We start from the raw sequence: 18358 nt of genomic DNA on the forward strand, positions 1-18358 counted from the left end.
ATTGTGTTTTATTCATCTCGTGACGTACATTTGCAATCCATTTGGTTTGTGTACAGGAGACATGTCAAAAATTTATAAAACAATTACAATGATTTTTACATTAATAAATAATAGTACTATAATAAATAACAACAGTATAAGGATATTTCTTTGAACATGTAACACATTGTACCCAGCTCAAATTTTCAGTTTGTCCTGCATGAATTCATCCACTGAGTAGTAACACTTCAGTGTCAGTAGCTCATATAGCTTTCTTGTAAGTGAACCTAAATTCATCTGCATCAACTTGTTCCCTTTTAATTTATTACAAATTTTCATTCCCATATACTGAGGTCCCTGGGCATACAGTTTGAGACAGTGGGTGGGGAGCAAAAAATTTTCTTTGTTTCTGGTATCTTGTGAATGGACACAATGGTTTCCCTCAAATAATTCATGTCTGGTGTACAAAAATATAATAATCTCATATATGTATAAGGATGGCAGAGTTAATATTTTAAGTTTTCTAAATAATGGCCGACATGGTTCTTTGTGATCTGCAGTGCACATATTTCGTATGATTTTTTTTCTGTATTTTTAGTATCCGCACTATGTTTGTCGAGTTGCCCCAAAAAACAATACCATACCTAATAACGGAGTCAAAGTAGCTTGTTTATGCTACTTTTCATGTGTCCATGTCAGTTGCAGTTGATAATATTTGCACTGTAAATGTAAAGCTGCTCAGTTTGTTTGCCAGGTATTCAATGTGTGCCTGCCAGCTCAAATTTTTATCTACATTTAAACCTAAGAATTTGACTGAGTCAGCTTCTTCTATACCTTGGTTGTTGAGTACAATATTAATGTACTAACATTTTGACTGGTTTTGATTTGCATCATGTGAGTCTTAGATATATTTAGCTTCAACCCATTTAGCTGAAACCAAGTTTCTAAGGTACTGAGGGTACTGATCACACATTTGGGAATTTTTTCCGAGTCCTGATGTTCAACTAAGACAGAAGTATCATCTGTGAACGGAACTGATCGGGAGCTGTATTTAATGGTAAGTCATTAACATAAAAGAGAAATAGCACTGGGCCTAACATGGAGCCTTGTGGAACACCCTGCGATATTTTCTTCCAGTCAGAAAAATAATATGTGCCATTTGAAGAAATGCTAACTCTTTGCTTTCTGTTGGATAAGTAGGATTTAAGCCATTGTAGGGCACTGCCGCTAACGCCATAGTTTTCAAGTTTGTAAACAAGCAATGCATGGTCTACGGAATCAAACGCCTTTGTGAGGGCGCAGAAAATTCCTGCCACCTTATTTCTCTTGTCTAATGATGTACTTAATTTTTCAATGAAACTGTTTACTGCATTGATGGTGTTTTTTCCCTGCTGAAAACCAAATTGATCGTTTAGAATAACAGAATATTTTGCAATGAAGTTTTGGATTTGTGCAACAGCAAGTTTTTCAGATATTTTAGATAGGACTGGGAGAATCGAGATAGGATGATAATTTCCCATGATCTCTCTTGGTCCCTTCTTGAAGAGTGGTTTGGCTTCAGCATATTTCAGTACCTCTGGGAAACAGCCCTCTTCAAAACATTGATTTATTATCTGAGCTAGTAGGTTTGCAATTCTATTGTGTACCACTTTAATAACTTTGGTGGGTATTCCATCACAACCTGTAGATTTTTTGTTTATTAATGTTAGACTAGCATTTTCTACATCCTCCACAGAAACTTTTGAGAATTTTGTAAAGTTTTCAGAGTTTCTGCCTAGGCCAAAGGGATTTACTTTGTTGAGATTTTCTGTTACATCTACATCAGACTTTGTTACACTTTAAAGAATTCATTAAAGTACTATTGTATTTGAGTTGAATTTATGATAGTATTTCCTTCAATGTAAATTTTTGGAATTTCTTTGTTACAGTTTTTCACACCTAACTCAGATTTTATGAATTTAATATGGTTTTATACAGTCTAACATGTTTAATGAAATCAATATCTTTATTATATTTCAGTTCTCTGTGCAGTTGCCTTTCCTTACACTGGAAATTTTTATGCCCTGGGTAATCAACTTTACTGTATTTGTTATTTTATTGCTGCAGAGTCTAGGTGGAAATGTTTCATTAGAGTCTCCAAGAAAACTATTTAGGAATTTCTCAAAGTTTTCATCACTTGAGTTACAATAATCAAAAGGCCATGGTTTATCTCTTAGCTTCTCACTAAATGTTAGCAAGTTTTCTATGCTAAATTTTCTGCTCATATGGGTTCTCATACATGAAATGTTCCTGTCTGTCTGTGGCAGCTCAATGAACAATGCACAATGATCTGAAATACCTAGATCTAGACAAAATTTATACACATATTCATATACATAATTAGTTAGAACATTGTCAATGCATGTTGCTGACTGCCCATTGTCTCTGGTAGATTCAAAGAAATTCAAGTTGAAACCCTATTTCTTTACTAAGTCAGTGAATCTTGAAGCGTGGCTACTATCACGTGTGATATCAATATTAAAATCACCAGTATTACAACTTTTTTCTCTTTTTCTCTACAAAATTCTTCTAGCATAATTTGAAGCTTAAATGAGAATAGTTCTGTTGTTTATGTCCCTGGAATTCTATATATTGAGAGTATTGTAACATTTGCTAGTGAGTCCACTATTTCTGCACAACAGTTCTCAAACACACATTTTTCATTTAAATAATTAAAACAGTTTCTGGTCTCATAATTTATATCACTATGTAGATATACATGAGCCTCCAAGTGACTTGTTTCCTCTGCAAAACCTACTTGCTAACCTGAAGTTCTCTATTTTGATTAGAATTTTAATTGCATCCTCAGTAAACCAGTGTTCATTTAAACAAACAACTTTAATATTTGCACATTCTGACAGAATGATATCCAATTCATCTATTTTGGAGCTTTTATTGTTATAAGCACCAGTGTTTAAGCCATTGATGTTCCAGTGGATAACATACCTGGCTCTGAAAGCTTGTAAGAGAGAGAGAGAGAGAGAGAGAGAGAGAGAGAGAGAGAGAGAGAGAGTGAGTAAGTAAGTGATCGTAATATCTGTGTGTATAGTGTGGTTACTTGTTTATGATCTACAATGCTAAGTGCTAAGAGTCAGGTGAGGGTGAAACCTGTCTCTAGCACACAGTTTACTCATGTTAAACAGCAACAATAGTGCTGCTGGGCTGACAGGCAGATCACCATCAACAGTGTCACATGGCCACACTCAATGGGACACTGTGGAGAGGTTTGGAATTTAACTTAGGGCATAGGTGCAAAGTCTAGTGATCTGTACCACCTCTTTTCCCTTTCCTGGCATTGAATTTTTTTTCCACCACTAGTAAGGAACTGTCTATCTTGAACTGAAATGCCACATCACAGGAAAGCATCAACAACCTCAGTTCCAGAGGGAGGAACTATATTGAAAATTCTATGCATTAATATATTACCACAATTCTTATAAAGTCGAAACTTTTGAGCCATGGAAAATAGTTACTATTAAAATCACTTTTTTATTTCTGTTGCTCATTAATAATCATTTTTGCAGTGCTGGGTTTTGCCAATTTTTGCAATATAACTAAAATGTATCTCTATAACACATGATTATACAGTTTTGTGCCATGAACAGAAGTATTTGGTTTATTCCATATGGAATCAAAGCTGGTTATTTATTTTCTGCAGATATCAAGCTAACAGTTTAATTTAAATAGTTACAGATCATGGAGCAATAGCACAGGAATATATATGAATATCCTTGTTGTATATTGTAAGAGCATGACTTATCTTGAACTGCCCTTAACTTTTTGAGAGGTGGTAAATTCAGTTTTATAGTACATCAGAAAAATGAATAACATCCTCGAACCAGTAATACTAGAAAATAGACTTGTAACACAGAATCTAGGCTTTGTAAAATAAAAGGTGTGTAACATATGCAAAATAGTAAGTTTTTTAGTTATATTCCCAGGATGATTAATGGAAATCAAAGAGAACCTAAATTAGGCTGTCCAGACAGAAAACTGAATACACTATCATCATACACCAAGAAGAATCATGTTAGATGTAATGATCTGAAAGTGTAGCAACCTAAATTTTCATGTATGCATATTTCTTACCCTGTTAGCTGATTGGAAGTTGCTGAAACGTTTTGTATTGCAGCAGTGCTCCTTGTGGCTGGTGTTGCCTCTGCACTGGACTGTGAGTTTTCCCACATGCTAGTTGTTGAAGATCTGGCCTGGTTGTGCCTGATTTTATGTTCATCATTTGTGACTTTAGTGGATATGCCAGCTGATTTCTCTGACGACCGTTTTGGCTTATTAGTTGTAGCTCTCAACTTTGACTGAAAAATAAATCCTCTGTCTTTGAGATCTGATTATTTAAAGTAACAAATGTTTCTAAACAATTCATTGGCACATTTAGTTGTCAAATTATCATTCACAAAAATTTGGTTACTATATAATAAAACCAAAGATTCCATGACTTACCAAACACGGTTGCTTCATCAGGAAAGAGGGAAGGAGAGGGAAAGACGAAAGGATGTGGGTTTTAAGGGAGAGGGTAAGGAGTCATTCCAATCCCGGGAGCAGAAAGACTTACCTTAGGGGGAAAAAAGGACAGGTATAAACTCGGACACACACACATATCCATCCACACACACACAGACACAAGCAGGTCTGCTTGTGTCTGTGCACGTGTGGATGGACATGTGTGTGTGTGCGAGCGCACACCTGTCCCTCCCTCCCCCCAAAGCAAGTCCCCCCACTCCGCTCCCGGGACTGGAACGAACCCCCACCCTCTCCCCCAAAAAACCCACATCCCCCTGTCCCTCCCCCTCCCCCACCGACAAAGCAACCGTTTGCCGCGAAAGCTGACTTACCAAACGGGAAAGTGCTGGCAGATAGGCACAATAAAAAAACACACAAACACACACACAAAATTTCAGCTTTCGCAACCCACGGCCACCCCGTCAGGAAAGAGGGAAGGAGAGGGAAAGATGAAAGGATGCGGGCTTCAAGGGAGAGGGCAAGGAGTCACTCCAATCCCGAGAGTGGAAAGAACCACCTTAAAGGGAAAAAAGGACAGGTACACACTCGCACACACAGACACATACACACACACACACACACACACATCCATCCACACACACACACACACACACACACACACACACACACACAAGCAGACATATTTAAAGGCAAAGAGTTTGGACAGAGATGTCAGTCGAGGCGGAAGTGCAGAGGCAAAGATGTTGTTGAATGACAGGTGAGGTAGAGTGGCGGCAACTTGAAATTAGCGGAGATTGAGGCCTGGTGGATAACGGGAAGAGAGGATATACTGAAGGGCAAGTTCCTATCTCCGGAGTTCGGATAGGTTGGTGTTAGTGGGAAGTATCCAGATAACCCGGATAGTGTAACACTGTGCCAAGATGTGCTGGCCGTGCACCAAGGCATGTTTAGCGACAGGGTGATCCTCATTACCAACAAACATTGTCTGCTTGTGTCCATTCATGCGAATGGACAGTTTGTTGCTGGTCATTCCCACATAGAAAGCGCCACAGTGTAGGCATGTCAGTTGGTAAATCACGTGGGTGCTTTTACACGTGGCTCTGCCTTTGATCGTGTACACCTTCCGTGTTACGGGACTGGAGTAGGTGTTGGTGGTTGGTGGGAGGGTGCATGGGACTGGTTTTACACTGGGGGCGGTTACAGGGGTAGGAGCCAGAGGGTAGGGAAGGTGGTTTGGGGATTTCATAGGGATGAACCAAGAGGTTGCGAAGGTTAGGTGGACGGTGGAAAGACACTTGGTGGAGTGGGGAGGATTTAATGAAGGATGGATCTCATTTCGGGGCAGGATTTGAGGAAGTCGTATCCCTGCTGGAGAGCCACATTCAGAGTCTGATCCAGTCCCGGGAAGTATCCTGTCACAAGTGGGGCACTTTTGGGGTTCTTCTGTGAGAGGTTCTGGGTTTGAGGGGATGAGGAAGTGGCTCTGGTTATTTGCTTCCGTACCAGGTCGGGAGGGTAGTTGCGGGATGCGAAAGCTGTTTTCAGGTTGTTGGTGTAATGGTTCAGGGATTCAGGACTGGAGCAGATTCGTTTGCCACGAAGGCCTAGGCTGTAGGGAAGGGATCGTTTGATATGGAATGGGTGGCAGCTGTCATAATGGAGGTACTGTTGCTTGTTGGTGTGTTTGATGTGGACGGATGTGTGAAGCTGGCCATCGGACAGATGGAGGTCAACGTCAAGGAAAGTGGCATGGGATTTGGAGTAGGACCAGGTGAATCTGATGGAACCAAAGGAGTTGAGGTTGGAGAGGAAATTCTGGAGTTCTTCTTCACTGTGAGTCCAGATCATGAAGATGTCATCAATAAATCTGTACCAAACTTTGGGTTGGCAGGCTTGGGTAACCAAGAAGGCTTCCTCTAAGCGACCCATACATAGGTTGGCATATGAGGGGCCCATACTGGTACCCATGGCTGTTCCCTTTAATTGTTGGTATGTCTGGCCTTCAAAAGTGAAGAAGTTGTGAGTCAGGATGAGGAAAGGTGATGAGGAAAGAGGTTTTAGGTAGGGTGGCAGGTGATCAGCGTGAAAGGAAGTGCTCCATCGCAGCGAGGCCCTGGACGTGTGGGATATTTGTGTATAGGGAAGTGGCATCAATGGTTACAAGGATGGTTTCCGGGGATAACAGACTTGGTAAGGATTCCAGGCGTTCGAGAAAGTGGTTGGTGTCTTTGATGAAGGATGGGAGACTGCATGTAATGGGTTGAAGGTGTTGATCTACGTAGGCAGAGATACGTTCTGTGGGGGCTTGGTAACCAGCTACAATGGGGCGGCCGGGATGTTTGGGTTTGTGAATTTTAGGAAGTAAGTAGAAGGTAGGAGTGCAAGGTGTCGGTGGGGGCAGGAGGTTGATGGAGTCAGGTGAAAGGTTTTGTAGGGGTCCTAAGGTTCTGAGGATTCCTTGAAGCTCTGCCTGGACATCAGGAATGGGATTACCTTGTCAAACTTTGTATGTAGTGTTGTCTGAAAGCTGACGCAGTCCCTCAGCCACATACTCCCGACGATCAAGTACCACGGTCATGGAACCCTTGTGAGCCGGAAGAATGATGATGGATTGGTCAGCTTTCAGATCATGGATAGCCTGGGCTTTGGCTGTGGTGATGTTGGGAGTAGGATTAAGGTTTTTCAAGAAAGATTGAGAGGCAAGGCTGGAAGTGAGAAAGTCCTGGAAGGCTTGGAGAGGGTGATTTTGAGGAAGAGGAGGTGGGTCCCTCTGTGATGGAGGACGGAACTGTTCCAGGCAGGGTTCAATTTGGATAGTGTCTTGGGGAGCTGGATCATTAGGAGTGGGATCAGGACTATTTTTCTTCGTGGCAAAGTGATATTTCCAGCAGAGACTAGGAGTGTAGGACAGTAAATCTTTGACAAGACCATATGTCTGCTTGTGTCTGTATATGTGTGGATGGATATGTGTGTGTGTGCGAGTGTATACCCGTCCTTTTTTCTCCCTAAGGGAAGTCTTTCCGCTCCCGGGATTGGAATGACTCCTTACCCTCTCCCTTAAAACCCACATCCTTTCGTCTTTCCCTCTCCTTCCCTCTTTCCTGATGAGGCAACAGTTTGTTGCGAAAGCTTGAATTTTGTGTGTATGTTTGTGTTTGTTTGTGTGTCTGTCGACCTGCCAGCACTTTCATTTGGTAAGTCACATCATCTTTGTTTTTAGATATATATTTCCTACGTGGAATGTTTCCCTCTATTATAACCATATATATATATATATATATATATATATATATATATATATATATATATATATATATATATATATATATATATATATATATATATATATATATCCCTGAATAGCCTTATTTTCCCTGTCTAAACTCTTTTCTCCATATGGAGGACTTCCTGGTTTTGAGAGCCAATATTCGGAGTATATGTTGCTGATATGTGTTTCTTCTGGTAAGCACAAGGTTTTTGCTATCCGATTATTGACTCCTTGTAGAGGTACTTTTACTCATAGAGTATAACCGTAACATACGTGTAATGTACTATTTCTAAATCATTTTTAGGCATCTGGGTTCCCTATGTCTGAACTGGAATAAGTCAGAAGACTTAAGTTGCTAGTGCTTTGCATCCATCCATGGCTCAATGACAAAGTAATAAAACATAGTGCAAGATACATAGGTTCTGAACTTTCTGTTATCATTAATGTATGATTTGGCACAGGAGCCTATCTAGGAAAAATTTTAAAAAATGCTTATCAAGCCAATTAACAAGGAGGGTGTCCAGTCTGATGTTTTTAATCACTTTCCTATATCACTGTTACTTGGTCTTTCAAAAGTAAGGCATAATGTACGAAAAAACTTTCCAATTTTCTTAATAAAAAGAAAATATGTGTTAGTGGACAAAATGGTTTTAGGAATAATACCTCAAGTTACACACCCACCTATAACTTTTTAGAGCTGATCATAAATTCCATGGATAATAATTAGTTAAATTGTCCTGTTTTTGGCTCTACCTAAGGCATTTGATGTCATCATCATCCATAGTTTATTGCTTATGAAATTATGTTACTACATGAAGTAGTATGTGATTGGTTCAAACCTATCTTTCTAAAAGGTATCACTGGGTACAAATACAACATACAGGTAGAGTTTACTCATCAGCATACTAGAGAGTCATGCATGAAGTACTACAGGGCCCCCTATTGCAACCATTGCTGTTCTTAATATTTATAAATGACAGTACAAGCCATTTATCAGCAACAGATACAGCATTGTTTACCAGTGACACTAAACCATGTGTTAAAGCTATGAATGAAGCTGACCTACAGGCAAGTGTCACTTTAGCTACAGAAGAAGTAATCAATTGGTTTGGGGATAACAGATTAACTGTGAATGAAAGAAAGAAATAAAAAGAGTCTAGATAAACTACAGCCACATAACAAACAAACTTGAAACCAATCCAACAGTAGAACTTGGCCAGTGTGAGATAGAGCAAATGTTTAGGAGGATGGATAGAGGAACATTTAAGGTGGGAGAAATATACAGAATTGTTAAACAAAGAATTAGTCAATATTGTTATGCTTTTAGAATGCTTAAAACATCCTGTAGTACTGATGCAGTGTTACATCCGCACTTTGCAGACATGTGTAGCATCATTTTTGGGGGAATACTCTCTGGCTAAACACTCAATAATACTTCAAAAGGGAGCAGTAAGTATAATAAAAGGAGTGACACATAAATAACCATACAGGATTTTTTTTCAAGGAACTAAAAATCATGACCCTACAATTTATCTATATTTATAAAGTACATGCTTTCTGAAGGTACACCAGAACTTTCAGTGTTAAACAGTCATGTCCGTAGTTACGAAATAATAACTAGAGATGATTTTCAGACAGAAAAACACACAAAACTCACATATAAATAGTGTTCTTTATCTGTCAAAAATTCTGTTCAGTGAATTACCAAAGGAAATAAAAAAAAAATAGCTGAATTGCACATATAAAAAAACTAAAAAAATTTTAATTTGCACGTACTTATACAGTATCAAAGACTATTTGAATTATCAGTATTCTTTCATTATAGTGAACTGAAGTGTTCGTCAGAAAAATAAACTGTATTTTCATACATGTAACAAAAATCCCACTGTTGTTATCTTTGAGGCTACTTGTTGCACACACAGTAATATTTTATTTGCAGTCAAATAATTGTAAAACAGTTTCATGTACTATTATCTACACAATACAATCTATGAAAAATCCTGTATCATTGCATATGATAAGACATATGGATGCTAAATAAACAACTGAATTGGGTTATCTAATTATAGCAATATTCCATGATGTAAGTGCTCACCATGTTGGTTTTTCCAGCCAAAGAAAGTAAGGAAAAAGCTTTGCAGGAGTCAAGAAGAACCATACAGACAGCATATACAAAGTGTGAAAAATATACACAATTAAACATTATTTCAGAATTTTAAATTGTTTCTTGATAATAGACGATGATGGCTTGTTGAAAAATAATGCCTCCAAATTTTTTATTTGAAAGCTCACAAACATTTTTAAATAAAACAGATGTTATTAACATTTTATGTCTTTATTCTTCATGTCTACATATTTGCAGTCCTCTTCCATTTGAGAGCTCCAGATTGTAGTGTGTAACATTGCTGTACATAACATAACTATGTCAGTGAACGAGAAACAGCATGCTGTAATTGAGTTTCAAATTCAAAGAGTTCGTCGACACATGGAACACCCTCTCCTTCAGCATGACAATGTCAGACCACACACAAGTGCTGGAACAATCTGGTGCACTGGGTTCACCTTCATGGATCATCATACACACAGTCCCTACTTGGCTCCATCTGATTTGATTTGATTTCTTATTTGGTCCTCTTGATTACATATTGTATAGATGGTATACTAGTAATAGAGGACAAGTCAAGTGAAACAATACAAAATTATGTGATCATACAAATTTTTATTTTCTATGAATGACTGGTTGCAGACAACACATTATAACCTGCATTTTACTGGTATTAGTTCAAGTAAATGCTTAAAATAGCAGAATGAATGGAAGTACACATTTTTATCCCAGTGCCACAAATCAATAAATAAATTTACATTTTGTTGTTGTGATTAACATTGAAATACAAAATTTTTATCTTCAGCACGAAAGTAAGTTCAAGTGAATACTTAATAGTGTATAATAAATGATAGAACACATTTTACCTATGATATAAATAAATTTACATTTTAGCATTATAATTTATGTCAGGAATACACAATTTTGTCTTCATAAGACATGTAAAGATTTTCTTTTAAGAGTGTTTTTATTTTTTTATTTTAATTTTATTTTAAAGTAGTTACTTTTACTTTTACCCAATTGATGCCTCATTACTCTAGAAATTCATTCATTTTATAAAAAGTTTGTTCTCCAAGGAATGTTTTTAGCTTCCTTCTGAATACCCATATGTTATTCATTTCCTTTTTTGTATTGATGGGAAGCTTATTGTATACTTTTATTCCTGACTCAATTACTCCTGTATGGACTTTTGAGAGAGGTTATAACAAAACATCACCTTGAACCCTAAACTAGGATAGTAACACTCGATACAGCAAACAGTTTTGAAGTAACCGATACTCCAATGTCTGATTTGAAGACTGTCAGATTCTGTATATTTATCTTTGCACACTTTAACGTTGCTTACATGGCAATGATGTCTACAACTTATGACTATTGAATCGCATATAATAGTTCCCAAAGCACATTGAATATACCATTTAGCGTAACCTTGAAGCAAGCAGAAAACATTAGCTAGCCTTCTCTGTGCATTCCTCTGTATTTAAACTAATGGCCTGAATCAAATTGGTAATTGTGAGATGTAAAATTATTTATTGCTGTAATTTCTTTACATGTAATATTTTGTGTAAATATTGTCTTTGGCTTCGAGTTTAACAACTTGAAGAGACTGTTATCTTTGGTCATGTGGGGAGGAGATGGATCTTTGGAACATGAGGTTCGGGATCTTTTATCGCTAGCGTCAGTTGGGTGAGATTGTAAAATGGTGTAGAAGATGAAGCTGAATTACTAAAAATCTGTAATGATTTGTAGAAACCAAAGTCATGACGAAAATTGGAAGTTGGTTAAAAGTTATATAGGAAAAAAGGGAGGAGAAAAGGTAGATCAGTTTTATAAAGTACAGAAAGGGATTTTGTTTAGGAGACCTAGACCTGACACAGACAATTGGAAACTATGCTGGCCTGAGCAATGTATTGACACGTTAATCAGTTACATACATGAAAGCTTTGGACACTGTGGAGCAACAAAATGTATACAGAAGACAGGAAAATGTATACTTCTATAATATCACTATGAGGGTGAAGAAGAAACTTGCAACCTGTGATCATTGTCAGAGAGTAAAAGTGAGAAACCAAACATCTAAAGGGTTGATGCAAAACATTTTACCAAATAAAAATCTTGAATTGACAGCTACCAAAATCAAGTTACATCTTTGTTATTGTTGATATTTTCTCTAAATTTATAAAATTGTACCCATTAAAGAAAGCAACCAGTAAACAAATTATCCTCAAGCTGATGAATCATTATTTCATAAATGTTGGTATACCACAGGCCATCATGTCTGATAATGGGTCACAGTTTACATCAAAATTATGGAAAAATTTTATTGAAGATACAAGAATAAAGCATATTTTGATTTCGGTCTGTCACCCGTCAAGCAACCCAGCGGAAAGGTACATGAGGGAAATTGGAAGGCTCTGCAGAACATATTGTAGTAAAAATCATGTTAATTGGATTGAAAATGTCACTGACTTTGAGGATATAATGAACAGCCTACAGCATTCATCCACCGGTTTTTCACCTTGTGAAGTAATGTTTAATAGACGACCTGCAGACTTGATTTCTGAGAATGTTGATTTCCCACCTTGTCAAACTATGACACCCCAGGAAAGGGAGACAGCTGTTAGGGACACTATGAAAACGGTAGGAGAGGTAAGAAAATGGAGACATGATGCAAGAAGTAAAGGAGTACAGTTCAGGACAGGAGACCTGGTTTTAGTAAAAACACAGGAAAAATCTAAATTGATGACTTCAGAAATAAAGAAATTTTTTGACATCTATATAGGCCTCTTTGAAATCAAGGAAAACCCACACCCCTAATGCCTAGAGGCTAATCTACCCAAAATCCAAGAAGTTATTTGGACTGCACAATGTTACAGAGTTAAAACTCTACAAACATGTCCCATAAAACAGTAGTTAATACGTAAAATGCTGCTTGTAAAGAAATAGTTGGATGGACCAACTATATCACTTTGTTTTATTATTCAAGGAAAACTTTCTGTCGAAGTATGAAACTATGTCAGCTAAAAGTATGAAGTAGATTTTGTGTTAATGTGAATTATGTTTGTGCTGATTTCTCTTTGTTCTGTAATATACCCATTTATTAAATTTAGAATGAGATCAGTGTGTCAGACCATTCTACTGTTTCATAGTAATGTTTCTTAACAGCAGCCAAATGTAATGATGGGCATAATATGTGAGAGGCATTCAATGAATTCGAAAGTAAAGTTCTATGTACTGACTTGGCAGAAAATCCTAAGAAAGTTTGGTCTTATGTCAAAGCGGTAGGTGGATCAAAACAAAATGTCCAGAGACTCTGTGACCAAAATGGTACTGAAACAGAGGATGACAGACTAAAGGCTGAAATACTAAATGTCTTTTTCCAAACCTGTTTCACAGAGGAAGACTGCACTGTAGTTCCTTCTCTAAATTGTCGCACAGATGACAAAATGGTAGATATTGAAATAGATGACAGAGGGATAGAAAGACAATTAAAATCGCTCAAAAGAGGAAAGGCCACTGGACCTGATGGGATACCAGTTCGATTTTACACAGACTACACAAAGGAACTTGCCCCCTTTTGGGCAGCAGTGTACTGTAGGTCTCTAGAAGAGTGAAGCATTCCAAAAGATTGGAAAAGGGCACAGGTCATCCCTGTTTTCAAGAAGGGACATCGAACAGATGTGCAGAACTATAGACCTATATCTCTAATGTCGATCAGTTGTAGAATTTTGGAACATGTATTATGTTAGAATATAATGACTTTTCTGGAAACTACAAATCTACCCTGAAGGAATCAGCATGGGTTTCGAAAAAGACGATCGTGTGAAACCCAGCTTGTGCTATTTGTCCATGAGACTCAGAGGGCCATAGACACGGGTTCCCAGGTAGATGCCATGTTTCTTGACTTCCGCAAGGCATTTGATGCAGTTCCCCACAGTCGTTTAATGAACAAAGTAAGAGCATATGGACTATCAGATCAATTGTGTGATTGGATTGAAGAGTTCCTAGATAACAGAACACAGCATGTCATTCTCAATGGAGAGAAGTCTTCTGAAGTATGAGTGATTTCAGGTGTGCCGCAGGGGATTGTCATAGGACCATTGCTATTCACAATATATATAAATGACCTTGTGGATAACATTGGAAGTTCACTGAGGCTTTTTGCGTATGATGCTGTAGTATATCGAGAGGTTGTAACAATGGAAAATTGTACTGAAATACAGGAGGATATGCAACAAGATGACACATGGTGCAGGGAATGGCAGTTGAATCTTAATGTAGACAAGTGTAACGCGCTGAGAATACATAGAAAGAAATATCCTTTATCATTTAGCTACGATATAGCAGGTCAGCAACTGGAAGCAGTTAATTCCATAAGTTATCTGGGTGTAGGCATTAGGAGTGATCTAAAATGGAATGACAATATAAAATTAATCATCGGTAAAGCAGATGCCAGACTGAGATTCATTGGAAGAATCATAAGGAAATGCAATCCGAAAACAAAGGATGTAGGTTACAGTACACTTGTTTGCCCACTGCTTGAATACTGCTCACTGGTGTGGGATTTGTACCAGACAGAGTAGATAGAAGAGATAGAGAAGATCCAACAGAGAGCAGAGTGCTTTGTTACAGGATCATTTAGTAATTGCGAAAGCGTTACAGAGATGATAGATAAACTCCAGTGGAAGACTCTGCAAGAGAGATGAACAGTAGCTCGGTACGGGTTTTTGTTGAAGTTTCGAGAACATACCTTCACCAAGGAGTCAAGCAGTATATTGCTCCCTCCTACATACATCTCACAAAGAGACCATGAGGATAAAATCAGAGAGGTTAGAGCTCTCAAAGAGGCTTACCAACAATCTTTCTTTCCACGAACAATACGAGACTGGAATAGAAGGGAGAACCGATAGAGGTACTCAAGGTACCCTCCATCACACACCATCAGGTGGCTTGTGGAGTGTGGATGTAGATGTAGATGATGTAGATGTAGATATAGATATTTTTAAAGTAATAAGACATTAATAGTGTTTATGTGTAAGAAAACAAAACCTTGTCATTTGTAAGCTATGCCAAATGGAACATTATTTAAAAGATAAAGCAAACTGGAGATATTCGTCAGATTATGAGAGTGTGCATTGAAAGACCAGGTATGTTGTAGTGTGTTAAAAATATGGTGGGTAGTCATGAAATTTAATTATGTGAATTAAGAGTGTATTGAGGTTTAGAGCATTATGGAGACAGTTGTTGATGTGTTAACTTTGAAACTCTTGTGATGGATTGAAGGTTATGTGGTACTAATTTTGAGTTTTATATTGTGAGAGAATATTTTGTAATAGTTTAGGCAATTTAATGTTCAAGTGAATGAAGAGATGTTAGGAATTCATACCATGCTCTGTTACACAATTTGAAATAATTTCTATTCATAACAGAATGCTATGTGAAACACAGGAGAGTAAATCAAAATGAAACACTGTTTAATAATGATGTGAAGCTGAGGTATAAATACTAACAAACAGACACAATGGAAGTGTAGAGTTTGTCATGATTTGACCTATAAAGCTGACGTAGATGTACAATGTGAGTATATCGCAATGATAGAGACACAATCATACAAGGAACATCTCAGCTACTTTATTATAAAGGAAACATTAAATCATAAATATGTAAACCAGTATGACTCAGAAAATACAGTGCCGATCATGTATCATTGAATTTGCACTTGCTTCATCATGTGATTACATTTGTCACATATACATGAATTTTCCCTAAGAACATTGTGTATAAGTATTGCATCATTTTGAACTATGTCTATTTTATGTATGTGGTTAAAAGAACCTGTTTATTATAGAATAATGATTTCTTTAGATTTAATGGTTGTTTTGGGCACAAGCCATGCCATATGGTATTTTATTGAAACACTTATATTAAAAGGTTGTGAGAGATGCCCTCATTCCACAGTTCACTTAATGTATTCTAAAGAAACCCCTAACACTGTTATCTGCTATCAGAAGAGTGAGTTTAACTAAGATGCATTGAGTCAGTGTTAAAGTAAACTTGAATTTATACAGATACCATATAATTATGTACCCATTTTAACATGGCTCTGCAGCTACCACGATCAATAAGGTGCCATATTTTGTTGTTAGCTATAAGTCAATTGCACTTCTTACTCAATACAGCCTATGTAACCTTCAAATTGTATATTATTCCTTGGGAAATCAATTTTATTACTAACTTTTGGAACTGGAAATTTTATTATGATGTGTGTATTAGATATATTATGTTCCATATCTATACTATAGTTAGAGACATAGTCAGACTCACACCCTTCTTAAAAAAAATTTCTATCTATGCACGACAAAACTTCCTCCAGAAATTAGTGCTATAATGGACATTTCAGAAAAGAGATGAAAAAAGCATAATACTGAAGGCTGAGGAGGAAATGAGAAAATACGTTTATAAATTACCATGGACAACCAGTATTGGGACACTACGTGAGCAAGGTGGTGATCATCTGATGGACACTTATCAAGACATGAGAAGGCATTGATAAGTACCATAATTGAACTACCGCAATGAAAATTGAATACTGTGTAATCAAAGACTCAAATGGAGAAAAAAGAAATCCTCCAGCAATTTAAATTTGTGAGCTTGAAGAGCCTTAAACCATATGTTAAAACTTCTGCATGAATTCAGCTGTAAAAGTTTGGACTTATCTGACCTGTTGTACATCCTTTTCATAGTGATACATATTAATTAAGAAATATTTAAAAAGCCTAATTTGTGTGGAATAATTTTAAGTAATATCCTTGTTATGTTGTACTCAGTCAGATCTTTTCTGGAGTAAACAATTTTGCGTGTCTTAGGACATATTAATCAATGGGAAAGTTAATGTTTTCACAAAGTGCTTATGTTCCATAGCGACACACAATCCCATGCATGGCATGCATGGAATTGTGTGTGTGTGTGTGTGTGTGTGGGGGGGGGGGGGGGGGGTATTATAACAGAATGACACCATGACCCCTAAACTACAATAGTAATACTCGATACAGCAAACAGTTTTGAAGTAACCGATACTCCAATGTCTGATTTGAAGACTGTCAGATTCTGTATATTTATCTTCGCACATTTTAACCTTGCTTACATGGCAATGGTGTCTACAACTTATGACTATTGTATTGCATATAATAGTTCCCAAAGCACATTGAATATACCATTTAGCGTAACCTTGAAGCAAGCACAAAACATTAGCTAGCCTTCTCTGTGCATTCCTCTGTATTTAAACTAATGGCCCGAATCAAATTGGTAATTGTGAGAATGTAAAATTATTTATTGCTGTAATTTTTTTTACATGTAATATTTTATGTAAATATTGTCTTTGGCTTCAAGTTTAGGGTCTTTTATCACTAGTGTCGGTTGGATGAGGTTGTGATACAAATATGTGGTGGAAGACACTTGAGTGTAAATTTGGTGAAAGACAATGTTTCATATCATATTGGTGTAGAAGTGTTAAATATGAGAAGATTTATTAAATATGTGATGTGCATAAACTAAAATAACTCTTTTTCTCTAAAAAAAAAAAAAAAAAAACAAAATAACATGTTACCATACAAATCAGTCAGTCTCATCCTAACATAAAGAAAACCATAGGTATCTGTCAGTGGAATCACTCCTAGACTTAACGAAGCCAAGATATACTATGAAGACAATAACAAAGCCATCACTGTAAAAGCTAAGTACCAACACCGTTCGTATGTGTTAACGACCACTAACTAAATTTGAACCTCCTGTAGATCCTAAAGTCACAATGTGGACAAAGGAGTAGGACAACTTATAGACTGTGGAAATTTAGGAAGGAAGAGGTCTGTTAAAAGTTGCAGAGCCTTGGTATTTCCAAAACTTACAGAACACCTTCTAGGACTTCTCTTTTCTAGTGCTGAAGCAATGGAAGCACAGGTGAGGTTGTGGCTCTGTCAACAAAGTCAAAAATGCTACAATGACAGTATCAACAAACTGGTCTGTGGCTGGGAGTAATGTTATAGTGTTTCAAGAATTTCCGCATAAATTCTAGAACCACTCGGCCTTCTACCATCTTGAACACATGATATTTTAAATATAAGTGTGAGAGAGCCTATTTACTGCACATCACTTGTCTGTGTGTGCAGGTTTGAAGTTTATTGTCAGACGACTATAGATGTGATGGTCGAACAGCACTGACAGGTGCTTGCCAGTCAAGCTGTGGAATCCGTAGTGAAAGAACAAGGAATGTTTATGTATTATGTGCTGTTTTATAACTTTGACTATTGTAGTGAAAAAAAGAAGGACCATTGAAGAACTGTTAATTAATGTTCGTTTAGGACACGGAGAGGATAAGACATGTATTGAAATTCATATTGAGAAAGGACCATGTTATAAAGCCAACCTTACCTTATGCATAAATCTACTTTGTTTCTAACATTTGGAGACGTGAAGAGACTTACTTGATAGTA

General features: G+C 37.1%; 1 protein-coding gene across 1 annotated transcript in view; it reads right to left on the bottom strand.

The window, feature by feature from the left end:
* The window catches only part of LOC126483874 (uncharacterized), a 300856-nt gene that overhangs the window by 34309 nt on the left and 248189 nt on the right, over window positions 1-18358 (bottom strand). Inside the window, exon 6 of the mRNA XM_050107119.1 lies at window positions 4108-4331. Coding sequence (XP_049963076.1) covers window positions 4108-4331 — 224 coding nt within the window. The remainder of the gene's footprint in view (window positions 1-4107; window positions 4332-18358) is intronic.

The sequence above is a fragment of the Schistocerca serialis genome, chromosome 6 (assembly GCF_023864345.2).
Source record: "Schistocerca serialis cubense isolate TAMUIC-IGC-003099 chromosome 6, iqSchSeri2.2, whole genome shotgun sequence".
Lineage (NCBI taxonomy): Eukaryota > Metazoa > Arthropoda > Insecta > Orthoptera > Acrididae > Schistocerca > Schistocerca serialis.